The sequence below is a fragment of the Thamnophis sirtalis genome, unplaced genomic scaffold (assembly GCF_051295495.1).
Source record: "Thamnophis sirtalis isolate CommonGarterSnake01/CBP01778 unplaced genomic scaffold, rThaSir2_p1.2 scaffold_3, whole genome shotgun sequence".
NCBI lineage: Eukaryota > Metazoa > Chordata > Lepidosauria > Squamata > Natricidae > Thamnophis > Thamnophis sirtalis.
This window is the reverse complement of record NW_028261383.1, coordinates 86,014,309-86,041,768: the sequence shown is the minus strand read 5'-3', so window position 1 is coordinate 86,041,768 and position 27,460 is coordinate 86,014,309. Positions and strand designations below refer to the sequence as shown.

The 27,460-nt window shown below is 39.0% G+C and overlaps 1 protein-coding gene across 3 annotated transcripts in view; it reads left to right on the top strand.

Annotated features, from left to right (window-relative positions):
- Positions 1-27,460, top strand: part of LARP1 (La ribonucleoprotein 1, translational regulator) — a 96,348-nt gene that overhangs the window by 33,819 nt on the left and 35,069 nt on the right. For all 3 annotated transcript variants that reach the window (XM_087709413.1, XM_087709412.1, XM_087709414.1), the window contains exon 2: positions 20,507-20,568. In XM_087709413.1, coding sequence (XP_087565539.1) covers positions 20,507-20,568 — 62 coding nt within the window. The remainder of the gene's footprint in view (positions 1-20,506; positions 20,569-27,460) is intronic.

The following is a 27,460-nucleotide window of genomic DNA, read 5'->3' as shown; positions in this document are numbered from 1 at the left end:
CATAACAAAAGTTAAAGATAAATAATAAAAAAAAGTTTCTTCCAACACATAAATAACAATAAAAAATATCAAGGAAACAGTTGGTCCACTAAAGAGAGAAGATGGCAAGGAAGTAACAGGCAACAGAGAGAAAGCAGATTTGTTTAACTCATTCATTGCATCTGTCTTCACATAAAAAGATACTATAGCCCAACCTACCAGAAACAAAAAAGGGGTGCGGTGGCTCAGTAGCTAAGACTCTGAACTTGTCCATCAGAAGGTTGGCAGTTTAGTGATTTGAATCCCTAGTGCAGCATAACGGGTGTGAGCTCCTGTTACTTGTCTCAGCTTCTGCCAACCTAGAAGTTTGAAAGCATGTAAACACGCAAGTAGAAAAATAGGAACCACTTTGGTGGGAATGTAACAGCATTCTGTGCGCCTTCAGCATTTAGTTATGTTGGCCACATGACCCTGGAGATGTTTTCGGACAGTGCTGGCTCTTTGGCTTTGAAACTGAGATGAGCAGGGCCCCTAGAGTCGGGAATGGCAAGTACCTTTGTGCGAGGGGAACCTTTACCAGAAACAGAACTGTAAAAAGCAGACTGGAAACAAAAGTTAAAATAAGCAAAAAAAAAATAGTAAGAGAACACCTGTTTGATCTTGATGAATACAAATCACCAGGACCTGATGGATTACATCCCAGAGTTCTAAAAGCTGGCAGATGTCATCTCACAACCACTGTGCATCTTTCAAAAATCCTGGAACACTGGAGAACTACCAGAGGATTGGAAAAGAGCTGATGTGGTTCACATCTTCAAAAAAGGAAAAAACCAGACCCAGGAAACTACAGACCAATCAACCTAACATCAATACCCAGGAAGATACTAGAAAAGATAATAAAAAAACAGATCTGCCAACACCTAGAAACAAATAAAATAATAACTAGCAGCCAGCACAGGTTTATTAAAAACAGATGATTCTTTAACATAGTGACTAAATTAGTAGACCAGCGAAATATGTGGACATAATATTCTTAGACTTCAGCAAGACATTCAACAAAGTAGACCGCAACCTACTTCTTCATAAGCTAGGAAAAAGTGGGATAGATAGCTTCACCACCAGATGGATTCGCAACTGGCTGACAAACCATATTCAATAAGTAGTCTTTCATGGGTCTCTGTCTACATGGAGGGAAGTAAGTAGTGGGGTACCACAAGGTTCCGTCTTAAGCCCAGTACTCTCCAATATCTTCATAAACAACTTAGATGAGGGAATAGAAGGGGAACTTACCAAATTTGCAGATGATACTAAGCTTGTAGGAATAGCTAACACGCTAGAAGATAGGCTCAAGATCCAGATGGATCTTGACAGACTTGAATACTGGGCCCTATCTAACAAAATGAAATTTAATGTAGAGAAAAGTAAAGTCCTACACTTAGGTTAGAAAAACCAAAATTGCACATACAAACTGGGTGAGACCAGGCTTAATAGCAGTGACTGTGAGAGGGATCTTGGATTGTTAGTGGACATCCAGCTAAATAGCCAGCAGTGTGCAGTGGCTGCCAAAATAGCCAATGCAATCCTAATTTGCATTAACAGAGGGATACAATCAAGATCAAATGAGGTAATAATACCACTCTATAAAGCTCTAGTAAGACCACACTTAGAGTACTGCATCCAGTTTTGGTCACCACACTATAAAAAAAGATGTGACTCTAGAAAAAAGGCAGAGGAGAGTAACCAGGATGATTAGGAAACTGGAGACTAAAACAAAACATGAAGAATGGTTACAAGAACTCGGCATGGCTAGTCTAGTGAGGAGAAGAACCAGGGGGCAGATGATAGCAGTGTTCCAATATTTGAGGGCCTGCCACAGAGAGGAGTGAGGGTCAAGCTGTTGTCCAAAGCACCTGAAGGCTGGACAAGGAATAATGGATGGAAACTGATTTAGGAGAGATTCAACCTAGAAATAAGGAGGAACTTTCTGACAGAACAATCAGCCAATGGAACAGCTTGCCCTCAGAAGATGAGGGGGCTTCATCATTTGAGACTTTCAAGAAGAGATTGGACTGCCATTTGTCAGAAATAGTGTAGAGCCTCCTGCTTGAGAGGAGGGTTGGACTAGATGATCTATAAGGTCCCTTCCAACTCTGTTAATCTGAACTGCCAGAAAGGCAGGGCAGGCTACTTAAGACCCTTTTTCTCACACATTGCAGGGATAAATGAAGGAGCCAAATAAGGTGTCCTCTAGAAGATAGGGAGTGGCAATAGGAACTATTGAGTTGTTGGTTAGAGCCAGGACCCAGGGTATGAAGAACCAAAATCTGTGAGGGGAGGTTATACTACAGAATAGTGGCTACTTAGTAAATGAAATGTATTCTCTTTGTCACTATTCTACTATCTTCACTGAATTTGTAATAATTTGCTTTTCTAATGAGGAGGCATTGGCACTTGCAGGGCCCCCTATTCCCTGGAGAGCCAGCTGCAAACTTCATCCACTACAGAGTATTTATTTAGTTATTGTTCAGAACCATTGATCTAGACCAAACAAGAAATAAGATAAGATAACATTTATTGCCACATTTTTTCTGTGAACTCATTCGTATCTACACACACAAATATACACATATATTAATCACAATCCATATTGTATACATGGGAGAAAAAAAGCGTCTTGAGAGTTAACAAAAGATTGACACTATATGGTATAAAGCTATTACAGAATCTAGTTATTCTGCTTCGTCGGATACTGCAAAGCTGCCTCCCAGGAAGTAACAAAGAAAACCAATCATGGACAGGATGAGTAACGTCCTGACAAAATTGTATACCCTGGTCAAGTATTGCTTATATGCCATGTCCTGGATAGAAGAAAGCGAACTTCCAATAATGTAATCCATGTACTTTATTAAATCACCCATGACTTTATTTTTTTCTGTGGCAGTCTTCTGTATCTATAGCTTACTTAAATTCTGCAATTCCCTATCTTTTGGGCTGCCCTTACCCGAACTTATCAGCTGAAGGATTTTTGTCGCTATATCCATAAAATTGTAGCTTTATTGCAATGTGGGATAACTAGCTTAAACTGATGTCAATTTTAAATAATTTGTTACTCCAGTTTTTATATTTAAAATTGATTTCTGTAACAGATGGTTCTAAATAAAGTTAACTAAATATACAGAAAATACTGCACATTAAATTTAGTTACACTTTAAGTATAAATTATTTTTGTCATATGACTTTTTTCGCCAACAAGAAATTATTCTTTAAAGGATTTTGTATTTTATGTCACCTGAAAGACAATTGCAATTTAAAATAATTGATTCAGAATGTAGCTTATTTGGAATGTGTTTGGTTTGCTGAAATTTAGCCTCTGAATAATTTTTTGCTTATTTACATGAATAAAGTATTCCTTCCTTGCTTCTACGAAAGGAATATGCTGTGTAATATGCAAGTGTGCCCCTTGTCATTTTTCTTTTCTAGAAAACAGAACAGTGTCAATACCAGCTTAACTACCATATTTTTCAGAGTATAAGACACACCTTTTCCCTCAAAAAAGGCTGAAAATCTAGGTGAGTCTTATACACTGAATATAGCATTTTTAGCCTCCTGAAACCCACCCTCTGCAAAAATGGCTATGTGTGGCCTTTATGAAGCAACCAGAGTGCTCCTGGGGGCTGGAGAGGGCAGAAATGAGCAAAAAGCAGGGTGTTTTTGCCCCCTCAGCCCCTAGGAGCATTCTACAAGCCTCTTAAAGGCTATTCATGCCCTTTTGACAAAAAATGGGCCTGTTTTCGTGAAAAACGGGCCTTTTTTGGGAGGTCTGCAGAGTGCAGAAACTTTTTTTTAAATTTGCCTCTTTAAAATCTTGGTATGTCTTATACTCCAGTGCGTCTTATACTCCAAAAATACGGTAATAACTGGTTTAAATATACTTTGAGTCCTTGGGAAAAGTATCTTGTTTATATAAAGATGGACTGATCAATCAATTATAATAGAAATTATATATTTTTAAAAACCACATGCTTTCTAGATCTTTTTTTCCCACTCCTAGCATGCATCAAAATTAATCTGAACTTTGTAGGTTTCAGTAATTGATGTTTTGGGTTTTGTTCAGTTAGAATTTTTGAAAGTGTATTAAATAAACACTGAAAGAAAATGCTGATCAAAAATTGCAAGTTTATAATAGCCGCAGTGTTTTGTTTTTCTTCAGCTGGTCCTATTAAGCAGTATTTTGAAAATTCATAATAAATGGATTCTGGTTAATACCACCCTAAACTTAAAATCATTTCTGTCATTTTGTAAAGCAATTTGTCTGCTGCTTTTTAAACTAGCTCAATGTAGTAATTAACTTGGACTGGGTCAATGTTCAAATTCTTATTGCGCTAAAAAACTCACCTGGAGACTTTGGACCAATGGTGCTCTCTCAACCCAATATAATTTACAAGAGTCACAAAGTATGGTATAATAGTTTATCATAGTTAATTAGTAAAATAAAAACAATGCAAATATTTAATTTTCATTGAGTTAGTTCCTAATCTAAGCTTCAATTTGCATACTGCCTGAAAAACTTAAGAAAGTAAACAGTAATGGGATTTGAATTTCCTTTTAATTTAAGAAAAAAATATTCTAGATTGGGTTAGGAGAAAAATATATCGTGGGGGATTTTTTTTGCTTCTTTTAAAAGGGAGTATTTTTATCTTGATAGAAATTAAATTGCCAATGGAAAACAGCCTAACTAGGACACACAACCTTGTTGCCAATACAGAGCCAAATGGTTGGAAAACTTTAGAAACTGAGTAACTGTGGAACTACTTAATAAAGAAACCTAAATTATCCCTAGTCAAAATAAACTATACACTGCATTTTGATAGAGAGATTTTGATACCCCCCTCCCCAATTTTACTTGAAAACAGTGGAAAAAAAATCATTTGTAGAATGACTGCAACTGTATATGCATATTTTAGGCAGAGTTCCCCAACATTTCTGGCTTTGTGGTGGGCAGAGGAATACAAGTGGCCAGCAAGTGTACATGTGCACATTCAATTGTGTGAGCTGCGTGCGAGTGTGCCTGCCTGTCACACAAATGAAGCGCACACGTGTGCTCAGACAAGTGAGGATGTGCATGCTTAGTTGTTGCAAACACCTCATGGCCGACTAGTTGGCTGCAGTCCATAGGTTGGGGGCCACTGATTTAATGCATTCTTTAGTTTTTAGTTTTTAAACAAATACAGTACACCTACTTGCTATTCTGAACACAGAAATGGTAACATATAATATATTTATAAGAGTTAACGGATGGAAAAAAGGATCAAGAAAAAGATTTTACATTCTAACTTTGTTTTTATTCTAGTTTCTATATTTCCATCTATTGATCAAATTGATACAATGTAATATTTGCTCTTATTTTTTTCAACTTCTCAATTTGAATTGTTCTGAAACAAATATGATAGCCTGGTTGCCATATTACTCAAGCAAGTTTAAATACATTAATAATTATTCAAGGAATTGCATGGCCTTGATTTTCTGAATTTCAGGATTCTGTAGAATCTTAGTAGGTAGTAATTGATTTCTGTCACATAGAATCCTAGAGAAAATTTCTTATGTAATATAATCTTCATTGGCTTGCGTATATTTTTTCTGAGGTTTGCTTTTACTAAGTTGAAGACATTTAAATTCTGATTCTGCATGTTTGACCTGAAGTTTGTAGGCAGTATTGTTGAATCTAAATATTTTCCTTGGCATGGAATAACAAAGAGTTTTGGTTGTGCTTTATAATTTAGTTAAGGATAGAAACATTTCTCTTTGTTTTAATTTTCCCTTTTAAAAGTACAGGTAGTCCTCGAATTAAGACCACAATTGAGCCAAAAGTTGTGTTGCTAAGTGAAACATTTGTTAAGTGAGCTTGCCCCATTTTGCGACTTTTCTTGCCACAGTTATGAAACGAACCATTGCATTTGTTAAGTTAGTAATATGTTAAGTGAATCTGAATTCCCCATTGACTTTCCTTGTCAGAAAGTCACAAAACTGGATCACATGACTGCCATAAATGTGAACCAGTTGTGAAGCATCTGAGTTCTGATCACATGACTATGAGGATGCTGCAATGGTTCTAAGTTTGAAAAACACAAGTCACTTTTTTCAATGCCATTGTAACTTTGAATGGTCACTAAATGAACTGTTGTAAGTAGAGGATTACTTGTATTGAATAAAATATGTAACAAATTAATCTTCTAAACGCCCCAAGATAAAATAATAAATGTATTGATACAGAGATGAAACAATGGGTTTACTTAACTTTGAATTAGGTATTTGAATACAGTGTTCACTTGCAGGTGTTTCATTATCCAACCATTATCCAACTAGGTAATGGCATGTTCTCACACTGATATCTAGTTGGGGAACATAATGTCTGCCAGCAAACAGCCAAGCGACCCCACAGTTCAGCCCTGAGCTATATATGTTCTCTTCTATTGAAAATAAAACCCCCACCTTTTTTGGTCTGTTTGAAATTCCCAGAAACCCCGGACATTTCTAATTGATTGAAATTGAAGCCCAACACGTGGAGAACACTAGGTAAAACATGGGTCTCAAATTATTATGTACAGATAGTCCTCAACTTACAGTGCGACCATCTGTAAATTTGGGCCACTTGCTGAGTGCCCAAAATATGATCATGTGACTGAGGAGGCGGCTACCAGAACTGCAAATTAAGGTCACAGGTATCTTTTGGAGGGTCCGTTAGAACTTTGAATGGTTGCTAAGTGACATTCAAAAGTTGAGGACTGCCTGCTTTAACTTTCATGACTGTCCAACTCAGATTGATTCTGGACAATATACAATTTCTAAAGTGGTTATTAAAATGCATATCAATATCATAGGATGAATGGGTTCTGAACGAAATTTTTATAAATGAAATTTTGTATTCACATCTACTGTCATGTGCGTGCACGCGCACACACACACACATTGCTGTCAGAATGGCCTGCAGAACACATTGCTCTGATCTCCATTGTGGTTTGTCACTCAATTGAAGCTTTGTGTTTTCTGCACAGTTGTGCACCTTAGTAGTGGAGATGCAAGATGTCTAGTGAAAGGAAGATTTCTATGATAGAGAAAGGTGGTTGTCATGGAAGAAAGAGCAGAGATGAAGCATTATTGGCATTGTGATATAGTTGACTCTGCTTTAATAATGATCATTCCTGGCTTTCCTTGGCTGCCAGTCTGTGCAGAGATCATGTATTTAAATAGGTAACAATTAACTGTTAATAAGTTTTTCATTAGAGGCCAAGCTGCATATGTGCATGAAAGAAGAGCCAGAATTGTAGAAGATATTTTGTTCTCTCTCGTCTTAAAACAATAGTGCTTTTAGGCAGTAGTCATTTCTTTTGAATATTTTAGAGCTTATTCTATCAACAAATAGTATTGATTCCGTTATTCCTGTATTGCAGCATTGTTCAAAATGCTGTACTTGTATAGCAATTAATGAGAACATCCCCCCCCTCTTATTAGTAGTCTGTGAGGGGAAAATACTAATGTGCATGCTTTGCATGCAAAATGCCTCATTGTTTTAGGTAGCACAGGAATTGCAAACACAATATGCCTAAAACCTATAGAAGTGCTGACAATTATTTTGCAGACTACTAAACCAGATGGAACAATTGTCTGATTCTATAGAAGTTAAGTTTTTGTGGCTTTATGTGATTCCTAAATTGAGACTTACATATAAAGAAAGTTTTGACAAATATTTTTAGGTTCTTTTGGGGTTGGCAAGGTGGTGCAACAATTACAGTGTTTTGGATTCAAAATATTAGGGCAGATATTTAAATATCTTTTTAAAGATATTTCTTTAAGAAGCTACAGACAGGTACAAGGTTTATATTTCTGCATGCTTTGAAGCAAATATTTGGAAATGAACTACATAGCTCAACTTCCATCTTTCCTTAAAGTTCTGGGCAGATGCTTCTATAAGGTTAAAAATTTAGAAGGTGGTTGCTTTCTGTTCATGGAGGTGCCTTGTGACAGCTGAAAAAAATATGTAGATTTTCTCAAGAGTTCTAATCCAAGGTTATGATAGACAAACACAGGTGGAAGGATTAACATGGCATTCAGCTGGGAACTCTTCAGAAACCAACCCACTCCCGAGTGTACTTTTCCTCCTCCCCCTTTCTTCTGTTAATAATTCTTTTGCTTTTGACTGTATGCTTGAATTTGGATTAGAAACCTGGACACTTAAAAGCTAGGTGTTCATCTGATCTGCCAACTGATTAATTTGCAAATAACTTTTTAAAAAGGCAGTCAACTTTTGGATTTTCCCGAGAATCCTTTTCTTCAGTTTCACATACTGCAATTGAGGAGGTACAGTTAAGCTTTATTTTCTTTTTTCTCTCTTCTCTTGTCTTTGGAGTGGTTGGAAAGACAGAGTGACCTAGCCATTTGTGTTTCTTTAAAACAGGGACTGGGATGCCCTTTGAATTAGAATTAGAACGAGAAGTATAATCTTTTGAACAAATGACCTTGAACATGTAAATCATTACCTTGCTCTTTTCCCCATCCAGCATAAAAAGAATTTATATGTGTACAATATTGGATGCATACTTTATTACATATGCTAATAGAAAATTTATAGAGAGAATTAACTATTCTTAGTCTTTTTTAAAAAAGTGACATGTTAACATGGGATTTATATAGGAATAAGAAGGCTAATAGCAGATATTTTTCTGTTAGTTGATAAAACCTTTATTGAGAGATCGTATTTTAACTGCCTGCTAAAGCTTTAAAGTGGTGGTAATACCATAAAACTTAAAAAAAAGAATGATCATTTTGCAGAAGCCTGACTGTAGAGTTGCTGATATTGCAGGATAAAGAACTTTCAACTTCTTTCATAAAATGCCCTCTTGCTGTTTAGAGCTCTATAGATATTCTGTATATATATTCTTCTATACTAGAATTCCATAAGCTTTGATCCTCCAAACATACTGGAATCACAACTCCAGCATTCTATAAGACTCCTATTAAGATGGTTTTTCCAACACATGCTGCATGTCAGCAGTGGGATTCTGAGACTGGAACAAAATATGAATCTTAATTATAATTATCCCTATGCCTTGTTTCCAAATTTGTGGTTGCATTTGATATCTTATGAAGCATCTTGTTTTATTTTTTATGTAATTAATATGTATTATAAATATACACTATATTTTGAGGCTTATTTTTTTTTTTAGATGAGTAACTTCATGGGAAAAAGCAAATGAAACTTTACTCTTACAGAAACGTATTCTACAAGTTAAAAGATTAATTGTAATTAAAAAGAAAAGCTAATGCAAACTAAAAAAATAGGTGCAGAAAAGAAAAAAAGAATATATTATAATATATTGTATATGTATATATGTATATGTGTGTGTGTGTATGTATGTGTGTGTGTGTATATATATATGTATGTGTATACATACATACATATATATGTATGTATGTATGTATGTATGTACGTACACACACACAGAGTTTCTCAAAAAATAAGACCCTGTCATATTTTTCTTTGCCACCAAAAAAGACACCAGGTCTTTTTTGGGGGGGAAGGGGGAGCTGCAACTATCTGAAGGTAAGTAGTAGGGCAGCTCCACCCCCCCCATCCCCACAGTAGTTTAATTTTTCTTAATTTTCATTCACCCTGGAGTGGACGGGTTTTAATTAGGGGATTATATTGTGGGGGGAGGTAGGGCTTATATTGGGCACATGTGTAAAAATCAAGCTAGGACTGACTTTCTGAGTAGGTCTTATTTTGGGGGGAACGTGTGTGTGTTTGTGTGTGTGTGTGTGTGTAAAATTAAATCACTTAAAACACAACAATCTGTTCTTCCAATACCTCATCTTGTATCTATAAACAAATCCTTAAAACCTTTATCATTCAATCCAGATCAGTAAATGTTCATTACTGATTACCAGAGATAGTAAATGTGTTTTAACATTGATCAAATAAACCAATTGTAGTTTTTCTTTTTACTTTTAGCAATCTTGATTTCATTTCATTTTAGCTTTTATTTCTTCTCACAAATTCTTACCTCATGCGCTCCTTATCGTTGAGTGGAGAGAGAATCCAGGATGGGTTGACGTCGTCTGCTAGCTGATTAGACTGAGAAAGTCAGAGCTGTGAGGACACGCCTCTGTTGCTAACGGTCCCCAGCTTTTGGTGAAGACGAAGTGTCTCGACTTGTCTTGTTCTAAGGTTCTCCCCTTTGGACCCAGGACCGGTTGGGCTTCATAGTGGGGCTGGATTATCTCTCCACTCAGTGAGAAGGAACGTATCAGGTAAGACCAAACTCCTCCATTGTGGTGGAGAGAGAATCCAGGATGGGACATACCAAAGCTGGCTTCTCCTACAGGTGGGCTGTAGACTATATCGAGAACCCTATATTTAGCGAGAACCCATGCTGAAATATTTGGATAGTGACCTGCAGATCCTCCCTTGCCTGTGACCAGAGAAGGACTGGATCAGTATATCATTCAGGTAACCCTGGACATGTACAGGAAGAGCCCGGAAATGAGCTGCCAATGCAGCCAGTAGCTTCGTGAACGCCCTTGGCACTGACAATAGGCCAAATGGCCTTGTAATGAAAGTGGCAGCTTGCATACAGGAATTAGAGGTATGGCAGGTGGAGCAGCAAGATGGGCAAATGCAGATACACCTCTGTCAAATCTATTGACATGAGGAAGTTGCCCTCCTGAATGTCCCCCAGGATAGATTGGAGTGACTGAATCTTGAACCGCCGGTATACAAGTCCAGAATGGCGCTCCCCCCCAAGGGGGATCACAAAAAGGATCAAATAGAATTCTTGCCACTGTTGGTCCTCTGGGACCTACTGGGTTGCCTGAATGTCCAACAGGTGCTGTATTGCTGTTTCCATGAGAACCTTCTTTGAAACATCTTTTGTAACTGGGCAATGAATAAAGAACCTTGGTGGTGTGGAAAGGAATTTGAGGGAGAGGCCCGACATCACCATCTCCAGGATCCCGGCATCGAATATAATCTCCTGCCATTGGTCTGCAAAGAGGGTCAGGTGACCCCCGATTGGAGGGCAGGACTTGCAGTCACTTGGGGTGACGAAAGGACTGAGCTCTGCCACGAAAGGGCAACTTTGTCTAAAATTATCTGCTCCTGCCCAACCTATCTTGTTGTCTCTGTCTTGGGATGTAGTTTCCCTGGGGATGTGGAAATCCACACTTGTTTCCGTAGTCTGAAAGGAGGGCTGGCAAAAGTACTGTGAGGGGTGAAAACCGCCTCGTCTAGAAAAAGATGGCATGACCTTTCTTTTATTTCTGGACTCCAGAAGGGTCGGGTCCAGAGAATTTCCAAATAGCTTCTTGCCTCTGAAAGGGGATGAGGCAAGCCACCACTTGTGATGGCGTATCCAGAGCAAGTGGCAGGCCGCTATCGAAGAAGCATTGGCTTGGATGCAAATCTGGCTGCATTGAGCGTGGCGTCTGCAAAAAACTACCACTGTTACAAGTTTCTTAATGTCCTGGTGTGTTTTGTACTGTATTTGTATTTATTTGTCTTGTATGCTGCCCACTCCCGAAGGACTCTGGGCGGCTCACAATAGGCAAGGGAAGGGGGAAAACTAGACAAAGACAACACTTTAAAAACAAAACTGCAACATTCACAATTTCCACGGGGCTGGATGTTTCACAGGGCCCCCGGCCTGCTGGAGCCAGGACTTGGTGGCTTTGTGGAAGGCCGGGAGGGTTGTAAGGGTCCGGATCTCGACAGGGAGATCATTCCAGAGGGCTGGAGCTGCAACAGAGAAGGCTTTCCCCCGTGGGGTCGCCAGCCGACATTGGCTGGCGGATGGAATCCGGAGGAGACCTAACCTGTGAGATCTGATTGGTCTATGGGAGGTAATCGGCAGGAGGCGGTCTCTCAGGTAATCAGGTCCGATGCCATGTAGGGCTTTATAGGTAGCGACCAGCACCTTGAAGCGGATTCGGAGACTAATGGGTAGCCAGCGCAGCTCGCGGAGGATAGGTGTAACGTGGGTGTACCTGGGTGCACCCACAATCGCTCGCGCGGCTGCGTTCTGGACTAACTGAAGCCTTCGAACACTCTTCAAGGGCAGCCCCATGTAGAGCGCATTACAATAATCCAGTCTTGAGGTCACAAGGGCGTGAGTGACTGTCTGAAGGGCCTCGCAATCCAGGTAGGGTCGCAATTGGTGCACCAGGCGAACCTGGGCAAAGGTCCCCTGGTCACAGCCGACAAATGGTGTTCTAAAGTCAGCTGGGGATCCAGGAGGACTCCCAAATTGCGAACCCTCTCTGAGGGGCGTATAATTTCACCCCCCAGCCTGAGAGATGGAATAATTGGCCAATCTTTGGGAGGGAACATCAGAAGCCACTCGGTCTTGTCTGGATTGAGTGCCAACTTGTTTGCTCCCATCCAGACACTAACAGCCTCCAGGCACTGGCACATCACTTCTACTGCTTCGCTGAGTTGGCACGGGGCAGACAGATACAATTGCGTATCGTCTGCGTATTGATGGTACTTAACCCTGTGCCATCGTATGATCTCACCCAGCGGCTTCATGTAGATGTTAAATAGGAGGGGGACAGGACCGAACCCTGCGGCACCCCGTAGTTGAGGGGCCTTGGGGTCGATTTCTGCCCTCCGACCAACACCGACTGCGACCTGTCCGAGAGGTAGGAGGAGAACCACCGAAGGACGGTGCCTCCCACTCCCACCTCTCGCAACCGTCGCAGAAGGATACCATGGTCGATGGTATCGAAGGCCGCTGAGAGGTCAAGGAGCACAAGGATAGAGGGGTGACCCCTATCCCTGGCCCGCCAGAGATCATCGATCAGCGCGACCGTGTTCTCACGTCTGCTGCCGGGATCCTCTCTTGTATCTGGTGAAGCTAGAGCAAGGAAGCCCTGTTGAAGAATGAGGCAGTTGTTGATGCTCTGGCTGCCTACACAGCTGCCTGATGGGTCTTTTGCAGTGTTCTTCTGTCCTTCTATCCTCTGCCTTCAGGCTCTTCTAGGGGTCACCAGGTATGGTGGAAGAGGATTTCAGGACTGCCACCGGGGAATCCACAGCTGGCATCTGGAGCCCCCGGGCGAGCTCTGGGCCCACATTATAAAATATTGGGGACTGCCCCAGGAGAGGCTACTGCCTCTGGACCACGTCAATAAATAGTTTTGGCGAGGGGATGACCGCCACCGTTATGGTTAGTTCAGAGAAGAGTGGATTGGTTGGATCAGCCACGCCTTCCGGTGATTCTGGATCTACAGCGTGTGCCCCAAGGCAGACTGAATTTTTTGCTTTAAAGAGGAGAGACTTAAACAGGGCATGTTGGAAAACCCCGTAAAGGCTGGCTAGCCGGGTAACAGCCTGTCATGTCAGAAAGGTCCAATTCCCTTTGCCCTTCCTCCTCAGAGAGTGGAGACTGGCTGTTCGGAGGTAACATGGGAATAGGGTTCAGGGAAGGGTGAAAAGTCCCCTTGGAATTGGGCAGCCTGGCGTTGGCCGGGGTCCATAGATAAACCAGAGACCACTGAAGATGTCCTGCAGCTATGCCTGCCTGATGTTTTCTGCAGTGATTGATTGCATGTTGGCAGGGACTACTGATTCTGGCCCCGTCCCTGGGTGACGGCCGCTGCTGTTGGGGTAAAGGTGGCTTCAGGCATAGCTCTGGCCCTCTCACAGGGCTTCTCCCTGCAGTTGTAGGCAGGTCTGAAAGTAAGCCCCTGAGACCTGCATTGCTGACAGGCAATACAGAGCTCTGTGGAGAAAGCTGCTGCCTAGCTCCTCCTAGAGACAGGTCTAGCGAGTACAGCCTATTATAATGGTTTGGCTCGCCTCATAATTCTGACAGTTGATTATTTCGCCTGTCAGCCTCTCTGCCCTTTGGCACATAGTCTTTCAAGGGTCTTTTCCCTTCTATGCTCATCCTTCTTGGCTGCCTTGGAGCTATTACGAGCCACTACAGCTTTTCCTCCAGTCTTTGAGGTGTGCTTGGCTGCCACTCCGGCTGAAGTAGTCGCAATGGGGACTGCAGAAGCGACTGGAAATACTGTTGCCTCCCCAGCCATTGTTCCTGCGCTGCCACCAGCAGCCGCCTCATCTGCCATTTTGTGTGCTGTGACAAGCAGACTTGCTCTCAGAAGAGCCCTGCTGCCAACGTGGCCTTTAAAGAGTGTACCCCAAGGACTGCAAGGATTTGATCACTCCCCTAAGCTCCCCAGGACACCGTGGGAGCGGGGTCTCTAGGGCTTGGATTGCTCTGGTCTCCAGGAGCCTGTGAGCCCGTTTGTGCCTTTTTTGGAAGGCTCAGTCTCACCAATGTTGCCTGCAATAGATCCTTAATGCTGCACTTTTTTGGGAGTGCAATCGGAGTGCGAACGCTCCTGACAAGTCTCCAAGCTCTGGGGTTAGCAGCACGGAGCCAGGCTTGTTCATGCTACCCCGTAATCAGTTTTGCCCCTTCTAGGCAGCTGCCAATTAAGGAGTGCGAAGCTCCTATGATCATATGAAGCTCCGTTGGGTCGGCTGTCAAATTAGTGTTAAAGCTCTTATCACAGTTTAAAGTTCCAGGGGTTAGCGGTGTAGAGCCAGGCTCATTCATGCTATCCCTTGACCACAACATTGGTTAGTTCACTGAAGGTGGATTTCAGTGGCTCGAGCTGAAGCTCTTGTGTGAAGTAATCCCAGCGAACTTTACTGGTGAGACTGGGAGTGTGCTGGTTGTGTGCTGGTTTACTGGTGAGACTGGGAGTGTACTCACAGAAATAAGTCCAGAAATATCCTATTCGATCTAAAGGAATCCAGAGATGCTCTGTCAAAGAACAAAGGAATTTTTGACATATCTGTCCTAGCTGAGGGACTGAGTCAAAATCTGGGGACTGTTAGCAACAGAGTGGTGTCCTCACAACTCTGACAGACTCAGTCCAATCAGCTAGCAGACGAAGTCAACCCATCCTTGATTCTCTCTTCACCACAATGGAGAATATACATTCTGTAACTATTCCATCAATTTCGGTAGTCTTCCAATTCGATAATAAAGGGAGTTGCTGCTCTGCTTCTGGTACTAGAGGTTCCTCTAAGTAGTATCTTGGATTTTGACATTTCTACAGTAAAGAATTTTGGTATGCCCCTTAATCTTTGTTTGAACTTCTTTGAATCTGTTGTATTGGTGTTGATGTTCTTTAGCATATCAGTTTGAGGCGGGAAGCTCCTTCCAAGTTCAGAGATCTTTTAGAAGAGTTTTCTTTTTTCTATATCTATTTCCATCTTTGATGTTCTAACAGTGAACTCTGAAATTTGTTAAGTTTCTTCCTGAGATCCTTGTCTTTCTTGGCTTCGTCTTCTATTCTCTTCTTGGCAATTTCTGTAGTTTATTCTGACATCCAGTTTGCTTTTATCTGTTTTGTTTTGGCAGTTCCTTTTCACATTTATCTTTAACGGTTTCTTTGAGTTCATTCCACAATTTCTCTAAACCCCTATAATGAAGTTTAGTATTTCAAAACAATGCCTGATGTTCTCTATGGAAGTGAGTATACGCTCAAGATATATTGCGGAAGCCTGTTAGCATTCTTCACCTTTAGCTTAACTTGGAAGTTGCACATGAGCAATTTGAAATGTGTTCTTCAGTCAGTGCCTGGTTATCTTTTTGCTGTTACAACTAAACTCCCCCTTCCCCGAACATAATATATAGTCAGTGTGATTTTTGTGTACTCCATGTGGTGATTCCCTATACAGTCATCGTATTAGTTTTTGAAGATTGTTAAAATGGGGAAGTCATTTAATTGGCAGAAATTAATAATTCATTCTCCTGCTTCAGTTGGTTTCCATAAAATCTAACTACATTTTTCTCCTTAATATTTCCAACTTTCACATTTCAGTCTCCAACCTCAAGCAGCATATTCCGTTGATTTCAAGTTGCATCTGATAATTTCTAAACGTGATATATGAATAAATAAATTATAAAATGCAACCACCTCCTCCAACTGCATCAGTAGTTGGAGCATAAACTTGGATATTTTTTATTATTAAAAGGTTGTTCACAAAATCTAATTGACATCATTGGGTCATAAAGACTATTATTTTCGTTGTCCTTTCTAACTAAAGAAAGCAGCATTGTTCCCTTTTTTCATTCTGTTTTGTTTTCCATGTTTTAAGCAATAGATAGCATTATCTTTAACTGAAAGCATGCAATTCCAGTTTACTGAATGTGCTAATGCTTAACATGCCAATGTCCAATTGGTTCAGTTCTTCTTCCAATATGTTGAGCTTTCAAAACCACATTCACATTCCTTAAGTTCCATGTTCCCACTATAATTGTCTTTTCAGCTTCATTTTATTTTCCTGAGTAGTAACGTTCACAAATTAGATGTACCAAGGCTTTATCTACTTTTGTAATAAACACCTAAGATCTTCCTCAGTATGTTGAGTGCCATGGAAGGCCCTTCATCTGGACTGTATCATCAATCATGTTATACTTTCTATCCAGCAGCTTTCTTGATAAAATACAAGAGTGGTTTACTGTTGCCTTCTCCCATGTAAAATGAAATGATGCCTTTGTCATTGTTACTAAAGTGACTGCCCACCTCAAGAATCTTCTTGTATCATGAATAACCTGGTCTGATGGAATCATGAACCTGGTTGTTTCAGCTGTTAATCAGCTGGGATGGCCTTCTAGCCTTAGGTGACCCTACTCTGATTATAAATTCTTGGCATACACTCGCAGTCTTCTTTGCCACTCCTCCCACACCATGATGAGGCAGCAAGCAGGACTGGGGGAGGGGAAGCAGATCTGTTATTAATATTAAACTAGCTATTTTTTATTTTATTTTCTTGTGTAGTTTTCTCCCTTTATGGTATTATCCAAAATCGAAACAGCACTAATGGTAGTCTTCTACTTATAAATGCCTTTATACTGATTTTTAGTGAGAAATGTTTTATTGATTGGCCCCAAATTAGACAATCATCAACAAACCTTAGCAAATAAACATTCAGTGGAACCACTGGGAAGATAGCAACAATCACTGCCTGTTGTTTTAGCATGCAAATAAGAGGTTTCTGCTTTTCTGTAATCCTAGAGAGACTTGCATGCTTATAACTAACCTGGGGTTGTGCTGTGTTGCTAGGTAAATAATTTCTGTATGTCCATATCAACAAAAAGTACTCCTGTAATGTAGACATTCTATGGCAATTCTGTTTTTCACTTAAACTTCCTTTGCTATTTTCATATAGTTCTAGATTTGTCACTTTAGTTGTTTGCTGTTTTCTGTAGTTTGATCACCTTTGGGTGTTGATGTTATCTTATAAGGCTTTTTTGAAAAAAAATAAATTGTAAGCATTTATCAGAAGATATTCTATTGTTTTCTAGTTTTATTTTATAAAATTTAGTTTATATTAATAATGTAAGATAACAACAATACAAAAACAAATAATAGGAAAAATTGGGAAGGGAAAAGAGTAGAAAAGAAGGGAAAAGAAAGAAAAGTCATTGACTTCTGACTCCCTTTGGTGCAGTAGAATAAGCTAATATCAAACCTCAACTTTTCACTTTTACATAATATAAACTAGCCATTTCTATAACAACAAACCTATCTAATCTGTAAAACCCAAAATCAAAGTTTCATTTATTCCACCTTGGGCACAAAGTCCATAAGTGGCTTCCAAGTAGAAAAAGAAAGTAGTTGTACAGGTAGTGCTTGACTTACGAATGTAATGGAACTTGCCCATTCCATTTGTAACCTGAGGATTGGTGGGAGTGAATCTTGTACCTTGAACACGATGACTCTTTCCTTTTGCCGATGCACTCACTAATCGAACGTGAGACTCATTAAGTGCACATGAGTTATTTCAGGGTGGGGAAGAACATGTGGAGCTTACTGATGGAACAGGCCACCTGGCTTAAGACCACCCAAGGCTCCCCAACCCAATGAAATACATAATGCTCCCCACAATCGTTTCTCCCCTAACCTGCTGTGCTGGATCACTTATTGTGCGAAGATGGTGCCTAAGTTGTTTCCTTTCCAGACTCTCAGTGCCCTGCCCCTTCGCAACTCCATTTTGGTGGTATGCAGGCATCGCCCAGCACTTTGTTGGACAAACACACAGGTTTCGGATGCTCCATTTTGGCCTTCCCTGGCACTTTGCTGCCATCAGCACATATAGCAGGGGTATCAAACTCAAGGCCCGGAGGCCGGATCCAACCAATGGGGTGCTTAGATCTGTCCTGTAGGGCCGCCCCAGAAACAGCAAAGGTTTGGCCCACGGTGCCTCTGCCAGCAAAAATGGAGTTGCAGCTTTCCCGAGCTCTTGGGTGGCAGAGGGTTGCAGGAGGCTGTCACAGCCGAAAATGGAGCTCAGGAGCCTGTTTTTGCTGCCAGAGTATTTGGGCCACCAGAGGCACCCCCGACATCAATGACATCAAGTTGGCCACGCCCACCCCGGCCCTTCAAGGTTAAACACAACCCTGATGTGGCCCTTAATGAAATTGAGTTTGTCACCCCTGATATATAGCATCAAAGTTTTTTAAAAAAGCATTTTAGCAGAAGATTCTGACAAATGTTGAGTATGTGTTTATGGAGTAGATGGCCACAAAAAGTTGTATCACAGATACACAGAAAAATCCTGGTTAGATTTATTAATATTCATTATATGATCTTCCTCAGCAGAAGAAAGACAGCAGAAAGGTTATGGTATCCATAGTGTGGAACAGCTTAACACTCTGCCCAGAATTGCTGAAGTGCAATAGGCAGACTTGTGACCCAGAATTGGATTGGGTTATATTTTAAGATGCACAGTTGCCTGCTGCAAAGCAGATTTTAGAAATGCTTCATATCAAGGAGCTGTCTTCAGCTTCTGCCATTTGGATATAATAAAATTGCCTACATCTCTTCTGAGAGAATATGTTTTGTAACATAGTTCCAAGGTGTGCTAATAAAGTTGCTGTGAAGTTGTGTGTGTGTGTGTGAATGAAAAGGTTGAGGGAAGAGAGATTGAAGAAATTTATATGTGAGAAAACTAGACAATTTTGTAGTGTGTGTGTTTAGATAGATAAGACAGACAGACAGACAAACAGACAGACAGTTCAATAACTATTGAATAAAATGAATTCAAGTACTCTTTTAGCATTAATTGAAGTTCTGTTAGTTTGAAGAGCATCTACTATTTGATTCCATCAGGAATTTTTCTTTAGAATTCTGTTGAATGTAGTGTACTTGCTTAGGGTTTTGAATATTGTGAGGCTTAAGTCTAACCTTTGGAACATGAGCAACTGACAGGGGGAGGCGAGATAATATTAGCAATGAACAAGTTAGTGAATTTTGAGATACTGTATGTGCATGTGTTAAGTGGCACTTGAGTTTTTATCTATCCGAAGTCCATATAAACAAGCAGTAGAACAAAATAATGCTGCTAAAACTCACGATCTGTTGAGAGTATTGTTGCAATATAAATGGCTTAATTATACAGGGTTAAACTGACATGTTTTGCAGTAAAAACAACAAGCTTGTATTCAAGCTCTCTCTCTCTGGAAACTACTACATTTCACAGTTAATGGCTTTGAATGTAGCTGTTTTAGAGCTGTAAGTAGTGGTTACTAATTTGAATATGTTACCTTAGCTATCTTGCTGGAATTGATGGAAAAATATAAATGTTTCAAATATATTACTTTATAGGCAAAGCAAACATATATTGAAATATAGTTAAAATTGAATAATCTCTGCCCTTTCTATGCCATCTTGCTCATTAGTTCAGGTACAGTGTATTTGAGAGTCTTATGATCAGTACAGAGAAGTTAGGAAGAAAACGGTATCTTGTAGACAGCATTTTAAATCAAGAAATCTATGAAAAATATTATGGGTGTTCTCCTTTCTAAAACTACTACCTATGACATTATTATGAATATCTGTAGCATGTAATTTGTAAGACATTTCACACTGATCATATATCATCTACCAAGGTAGTTAGAACAATTATTATTCTAAAGTGATAGCCAAATATCAAAATGATAGCATATTCAACTGGTTGTGTATTATCATGTCTGAAACCATGTGATGGCTGTTTTACAGTTTTATTAACAGTTGTGAACTACAATCAAGACCTTCTATTCTTCTCTTTTCCGTTGATGAACAAAGTATATTGTTATATTTTTTCCTGCATGATACAATATACTATAAGAATGCTTCTAAAACTGAGAAGAAAACTAAGAAAATATTCTGAAATTTTCAGCATGATTTGATTTTGGATTTTGCTTACGTTGGTGGGAACTGCATATATTTAGATATATATTAAAATCTGCAGTTTTACACATTCAGTATGGTATAAATTGAAGCATGACATTAAGCGTTCTTATTTTGGGGTGGAATAAAGAAGAGATAAACCATGCATAACTGTCAATTGTGAAATGTGATTAGGTATAATGATTCAATCAGAAATGGAAATTGCATTTTCTGTACAGAAATCTATATCATTTCAGTAATGAATATACCATTCTAATGTTTGACTTTTCTCCATTTTTATTAGAACATTCAACTCCAGCCAAAGTGGTAAAAGCAGCAACCATAAGGCAGAGGAAAGGAAGCAAGGTATGTTACTAACATGTTCTTTTATCTAATAATATCTGCATGAGGGAGGGGGGAATGGAGGTACGGTATATTATAATGAACTGGTTAGTTCTAGAGAGAACCTAATGTGACATTAGGACTTTTAATGCATCACTACATTTGCTCAAATTGAATCACTTTCTCAAAGCTCATTTGCAATTTAACAATCACTTTTAGCTTTCAAAATCTTGACTATTTTAGAATATTCCATAAAGACCACCTGTCTGCTTTACCCCTGAGTCATTTATCAAAAGTTTAGAAACACTGCTGTGGCTTGGCTCTTTAAAGGACTCCAATTTTTTTCTTCATAGACAAAATTGCCCATTTATTCTTGCTTTTGTATCTTTCTGTCTTTTTAACTATTTAGGAATTGATAATTATCACATGCTTACCATTTATTCAAAAATAGATAAAAGGAACTTTGTCAAAAACTTTTTAAAAATTAAATATGCAATGTCACAGGTTCTTGACACTCTCAAAAATCTCTAGAAGATTGGTGAAACAGTATTTACTTTTCCAGAATATGTGCTAAATTTCTATGATGTGTTTTATTATTAGTTTATTTTTTTTAATTACTATTTCTAACAACTGATTTGGAACAGACATTGTTGACTGACATATAACTTAAGGAATCTCTCCAAGTCCTTTGTAAAAACGGTGTTGCATTTTACTATCTTTGGAATTCACAATTTAGTTTTAATAACTCTGGTAAATACCACCCAGAACCCCTCTTCACTGCCGAGAGTCCTCTCTGAAGGAGATGGGCAGTTGAGAAATCTGAAATATAAGTAAATAAATCAGTCAGTGTCTGGAGATTTGTTTCTCAAGATATCCAAGAATATCTTGTTACTTAGTTTTCTTAATTGTTAGGATTCCTTCCCTGAGTGAGTCAATATGGGTACAGACATTTATCTCAGATCTGTTATAATGAACATCAAATGAAAAAATATTCATTTACTTTGTCTAAAATCTCCATATCCTCTTGAATATTTCTTACACTTTTGGATATCCAACAATCCAGCCTGGCCAGGATCTCTTATTCCAATTGATTTTTAAATATGTTGTTACTCCCCCTACTTTTCTTTTCCTTTCCTCAAAAGAACATGGTGATGTTTCTTTTTTCCCCTGCATTGCTTATTAAAACTTGACACCCTTGCCAGTGTTTATGCTTTTTCATTCTCTTTCTTAAGGATTTGTATTTATTGAAGTTTGGCCACAGTCTGGGTAGTACTAGAGAGCAATGCTGGCTTCTTTTTATCTTTAGTTGACCTTTTCATACATTTTTGGATGCTTTCCAGTTAAATCCTAATCATTGTGCTTTTGAAAAACTTCCAAACATTATGAAGAGATTTATAGAAGAGATTCCTTTCAGTGTCTCTCAGAATTACCCTATTTTAGCAGTTTCCCTTTCATACTTAAATGTGACTGTTGATACTGTTCCCTGTTGGCATTTATGCTAAATAGAAATAGCATTTTGGTTATTTCCAATTATCTTTTGTTTCAGCAAAGATTTTGCATCAGATGATGGAATAAAATCATAGATTAAATTGAATTAAATTGTTCTCACCTCTAGTTCTTCCAGGACTGTCTGAAATATCTAGGAATTTGGACTTCTTGTGGCCTGAACATGAATTATTATAAAAATGTAGCTTTTATTGTTATAATTATAATTTATTATTATAATAATATTATTATTATTATAAAAATGTGACTGATGACCCCATCTAACAGTTATCTAAGAACAACCAAATTCTTTTCATTAGCTTCATTCAGTGGTGGGTTCCTACCGGTTCGGACCGGTTTAGCTGAACCAGTAGTGGTTTGGCGATCTGGGTCACTGGAACCGGCATCCCTCTGCTGTGGCTCCCTGTCATTCAAAATATTTGTCACAACCTCCAATGTGTGACACCCGCTGGCACACAATTTATTGAGCTGTTACATTTGTGGCTCTTTGAGTGTTTAAAGTTGCCGACCTCTGGCCTATAGAAACAAAGTCTATGCTTTTTGAGTCAGAGAAATACTAGGACTAGATTGATTAAACCCTAGAAGACTTGCCAATTCAGCTTCAGCTTCCCTGTCCAATTCTAATCATTGGTTCTGTAAATTTAGTTCCCTCTTGCAACACAACAAGACCTGTATGTATACAGAAATCATCTTTGAGAGACACTACCTACTATGGATCCAGTTTTTAATCGGGAGGATATATTTGCAGAATTATTATTTTTTCATCTGATGAAGAGAACAGTGATTCAAATTTACAGAGGACATAGTGCTTTACTTCCTGTACATTTATTAATTATATAGATTTATATGGCCTCCCAATCAAACTGCAACTCAAGTGCTAATATCAATAAAAATAAATAGAAAAAGAATAGAAGGAAATACATTGCACTTCCTACTCAGCCCCTTAAAATGCAATAATCATAATTCAGAATGAGATGGGTCCATTGTTCAAGGATCTGGATCTTTTAACACCACAAAAGGCCATCAAGGTTGGTGCCATTCCAATTTTGCAGGATATGCTGTTCCCTAAGCCAGGTACTATGACCAAAAAAGATAGCACACTTTACTAGTCCCATTAGATGACATGGTTTAATAGATTGGGCTGGATCATGGACATATTGCTAGATAGTCCTTATAGGATAAAGAGAAGACATTGGAGACTGGTCTTGCAAATAATATGGCCATTTGCTGTGAAGAGAGTTATACCATTACCTTGAATTGTAGCTGGAAGTCCACTAGGAGCCAGGGCAGCTCACAGAGGAGAGATGATATTTGGGTAAAGAGGTATACCTATGCTGCTGAATTCTGGACCAGTAGGATCTTTGGAATGGTTTTTAAAGACAATCCCATGCAATAGTCCAAATGGAAACGATCAAGTTATGAATGATAGTAAATAGAGCTTCCTAATATAAGAGGAGCAGTTGGCACACAAGATGGGTTTGTGCAAAGGTTCTCTTGGCCATAGTTGTCATCTATTTCTTAAGCAAGAGTGTAAGAGGCTCCCCAAGAGTAGAACAGAACTAGTTCTGGTAGGGGGTGCTACCTTGATCAGAGCCAAAGATGAAGTGATTAGTTCAGTTTCACCAGAATTGAACTTGTAACTATTCCTTTTCATCCTGGCTCGCACAACCACCAGACACTGAGAAAACATCTTGATACATCACTTTATTGAGTCAGGGTGGAGATGTATAGTTGAGTCTCATCAGAATATGGATGGTATCTGGCCCCTTGATGTTGAATGACCTCTCCCAACAGCATATCGGTTGCCAATCACCTCCTCGCGACCAATTAGATCACACAGATTAGGCCTCCTCCGAATCCCATCTGCCAGTCAGTGTCGACTGGCGACTACGCGGAGGAGAGCCTTCTCGGTAGTAGCTCCGACCCTTTGGAACGATCTCCCCGTGGAGATCCGTACCCTCACCACTCTCCAGACCTTCCGCACAGCCCTCAAGATCTGGCTATCCCGTCAGGCCTGGGGTTAGATTGTAATCCATCCCCACCCGAATGATGAATGTTGTGTTCTATTTTTAATTATGTATTGTTTTATGTCTCACTGTTTGTATTCCCCTCCCCATGAATTGTAAGCCGCCCTGAGTCCCCCCAGGGAAAAGGGCGACCTATAAATAAACTTTCCAATTCCAATTCCAATATCGGTTGTATTGAAAGCTGCTGGGAGATCAAGGAGCATTTCTTTGGAAACTGCAAGTTTAAATTAATCCAAAATAATCAGGCCTGATTGTTTTAGTCAGCTCTGCTGGACTTGAACATCTGTAGTACAGCTCAGAGCTGATTCAAACGATTTTATTTGACAGATGCCTAAAAATGTTCCTCGCAGCAGTTTTGAAGGTGTTTATCTAGTCTTTCTCTCCCCAAGAGGAGTTAACTGACCTTAAACAGGGCCACTGTTGGCAGTTTGCAGATATTATGCAAGTGAATATGTATTTTGTCATTCTTGGCACCCTCGGGTAGTCTTTAATAAAACCCATGTTCAGCCAGATGTACTCCTTATCTTCCTCCAACAGTAATCTAGGTGTTTCTTTTGTTGTTTTATTTCCCAAAGGGCTATCTAGGATCTACAAACCAGAAGCAGCCACACAGTGCAATCTGATCCAAAGCCCATTGTTTTGTTCCAGGTTATGAATATTCCAAGTTTTAAGACCTGAGTCACCTCAAGTGCTAGAATGTTAGGGAAACCCCAGGCTCCCCTGAAACCCATCTGCAAAGAACTGACAAAATAGATCCTACTGCTTGAGTTAGGAGACAGCCCAGAAAAACTCCCAACACAGAAAGTGATGTCCACTATGACAATAAATTATATCCATTTACCCCATAATCGGATCGCATCACATCACCTCTGCCCCCAGACAAAAAACACATTCATGATCACAGCTGTAGGTCAGGCCTATTGTCATCACAATGGCCCTGAATTCTGAGCCATGTTCAATTTCATGCCTAGAAAAGTCAGGTTGAAGTGTCTCAAGTTTATGAATTTAGAAAATTCTGCTGCCAACTTGGCCACAGAATCAAGCAGCTGTATCAGGGAAGCAGTAATCCCAAATGATCCTTCAAGTCCAATTTTACAAGCAGGGTTTTCATTCAGATAGCTATGGTGCAGCATCCCTGAAAGCCATAGGATTCTCCCTGATACTGACAGTCACTCTTCCATCCATATCATAGGATCACATCTGATGCCATACTTGAATCTCACAAGGCCTAATTTCTGTGTTGGGGGGGTGTATCCTCCTCTATGCTCAATCAGGGTTTGGTTATACATGCTAGTTTGGCTCTTTTACTCATGATTGTATTGTGTCTTGTGTAAGGAGAGAAGTCATTACAGGCATTATTAATTGTGATTACCATTCTTGTGCTCTTGTATCCTTGACCACAATTTCTTCCCTGCATTCCAATTTTTTTTAAAAAAAAAATTTTATTTTCAAACAAACACAAACACACAAGACATATAATATAAAAACCTCTTCAACAGCATACAGTGTGTCGATTGGTTACAAGGTCTTTCTGTGTCCTTTCCATAGTCATCACTTGAGCTTTATCAAAAGTCACATTGTCAATCAAATATATTTGTATACATTATTATTATACTTCATTTGTTTGCTTATCACTATTGTTACTCCATTTTAAACAAGGTATTCTAAATATGTATCCATTTATATTATAATGATTCATTATATCATCTTCAATATATCCAATAATAAAGAATTTTTTATATCCTATTCTAAATCATTCTATTATTTTAGCATGGATAACATTCTCTAATAATTTTCAATTCCATGTTTTTTTCCATTATTAGTATCATCAATTCAATATACATGTATACAAATTGTTATAATTATTAAACATCCATTAAGCATAGCTATTATTACATCCTTTTTATATGAAACATGTTAAATTTGAAGTAAATTTATATTATGGCGTTTCATTATATCATTCTGAAATCATCCAATGATATTACATCTTTATAGTCTATTCTATATAGAATTATTTATCTTTAACTATTATTACTTTGTCTTATACATAGTACTAAAAATGTAAATACATTTAACTAAATTTTATTGTGACATTTCATTTCATCATCTTGTATCCTTCCAGAAATAGTGCAGTCCAATATCTCTTGCCATTTGTAGAATCTGTATCCTAAGTATTTTCTTCATAAGTCTTATGTGGACTTCTCTTGACAACTTGTTATTCATTGCATATCTTATAAAGATTCGAAACCCTCTATCTGTTCCTTTCATTAGCTTGACTTTTGTTATTGCTGGTGCTTCTGCCGAAATTACTCTCATTGTTTCTGTTCTTCATCTATATTTTGACATCTGAGATAGAGTTCCAATTCATCGATCTCTCCTTTCCATATTTTGCACTTATCATTTCCCTCCACTCTCAATTTGCCATCAGTGTCAACAATTTTCTTATCACTTTCATATGTGTCTGTGGTTTTTTGAACTCTGTCCTCAAATTTCATCGTTGTTTTATAAGTATTCTCAACTCTTCCCTCCATACTTTCTGTATTTTGATCTATAATTTAAAGTCTCTTTTCAATTCTCTCTGTGATTATTAAGACTTTTTGAATTTCTAGCATAATTCTTTGCAATGTTAGTCCCTTTTCTTCTTCATATTGGACCATTTTTCCAGGTTATCGACACTCCCACTAAAACATCCAAGGCTTTTGTTAGGTTTCAAACCAATTCAGTAAAGTTTTTCAGGTCAAAGCTTTCTCTTTCCTTCAAAGAAACACCTGTATAGCATTGACCCTTTCAGTAAACAAAGCCAATAGCTTTGTATTATCAGAAGTTACCAAGACTCTAGCCTCTAGATGGCAGTGTTACATTCTTTCCCTCTGTTTTTGCCTCTCTTTCTAAACTCCAAACTCGGAACACAAGAAAAAAAATTGTTTAAAGATTACGATCTAGCCGAGCCTTGTCAGTAAAGAAACTTTTAATCCACAAATACAAAAAATGGAAGAAGTATAGCGGAAGAAGGGAAAAAAAGACTAGTCCAGTTTAAAAGTAAGAGGCGTTTGTAAAAAGTCCATCCATAGAAAACAAACAAAATTAAAGTGAAAAAGATAGCATGATAGTTTTAAACCAGTGTTAATTCACCGCTTACTTTCTTCTGTCTTCAATTTTATTTTAACTAAGTCTTTTGGGTGTTCTCTTCTCTAATAATAAGGATTTTTCTCACCATTTCGACACACTGTCTCTCCTGTACTGCTTCCGTTTCAGGGGACTGTCCCAACCTTCTGCAGCCATTTTGACTGCTTCTCTTGAAGCCGGCAAAAAGAGCTTTCTCCTGGATCGATCAGGGACTTTGCTATATCCCTGAGATCAGCAGGACATGCTCTTCTCTATCA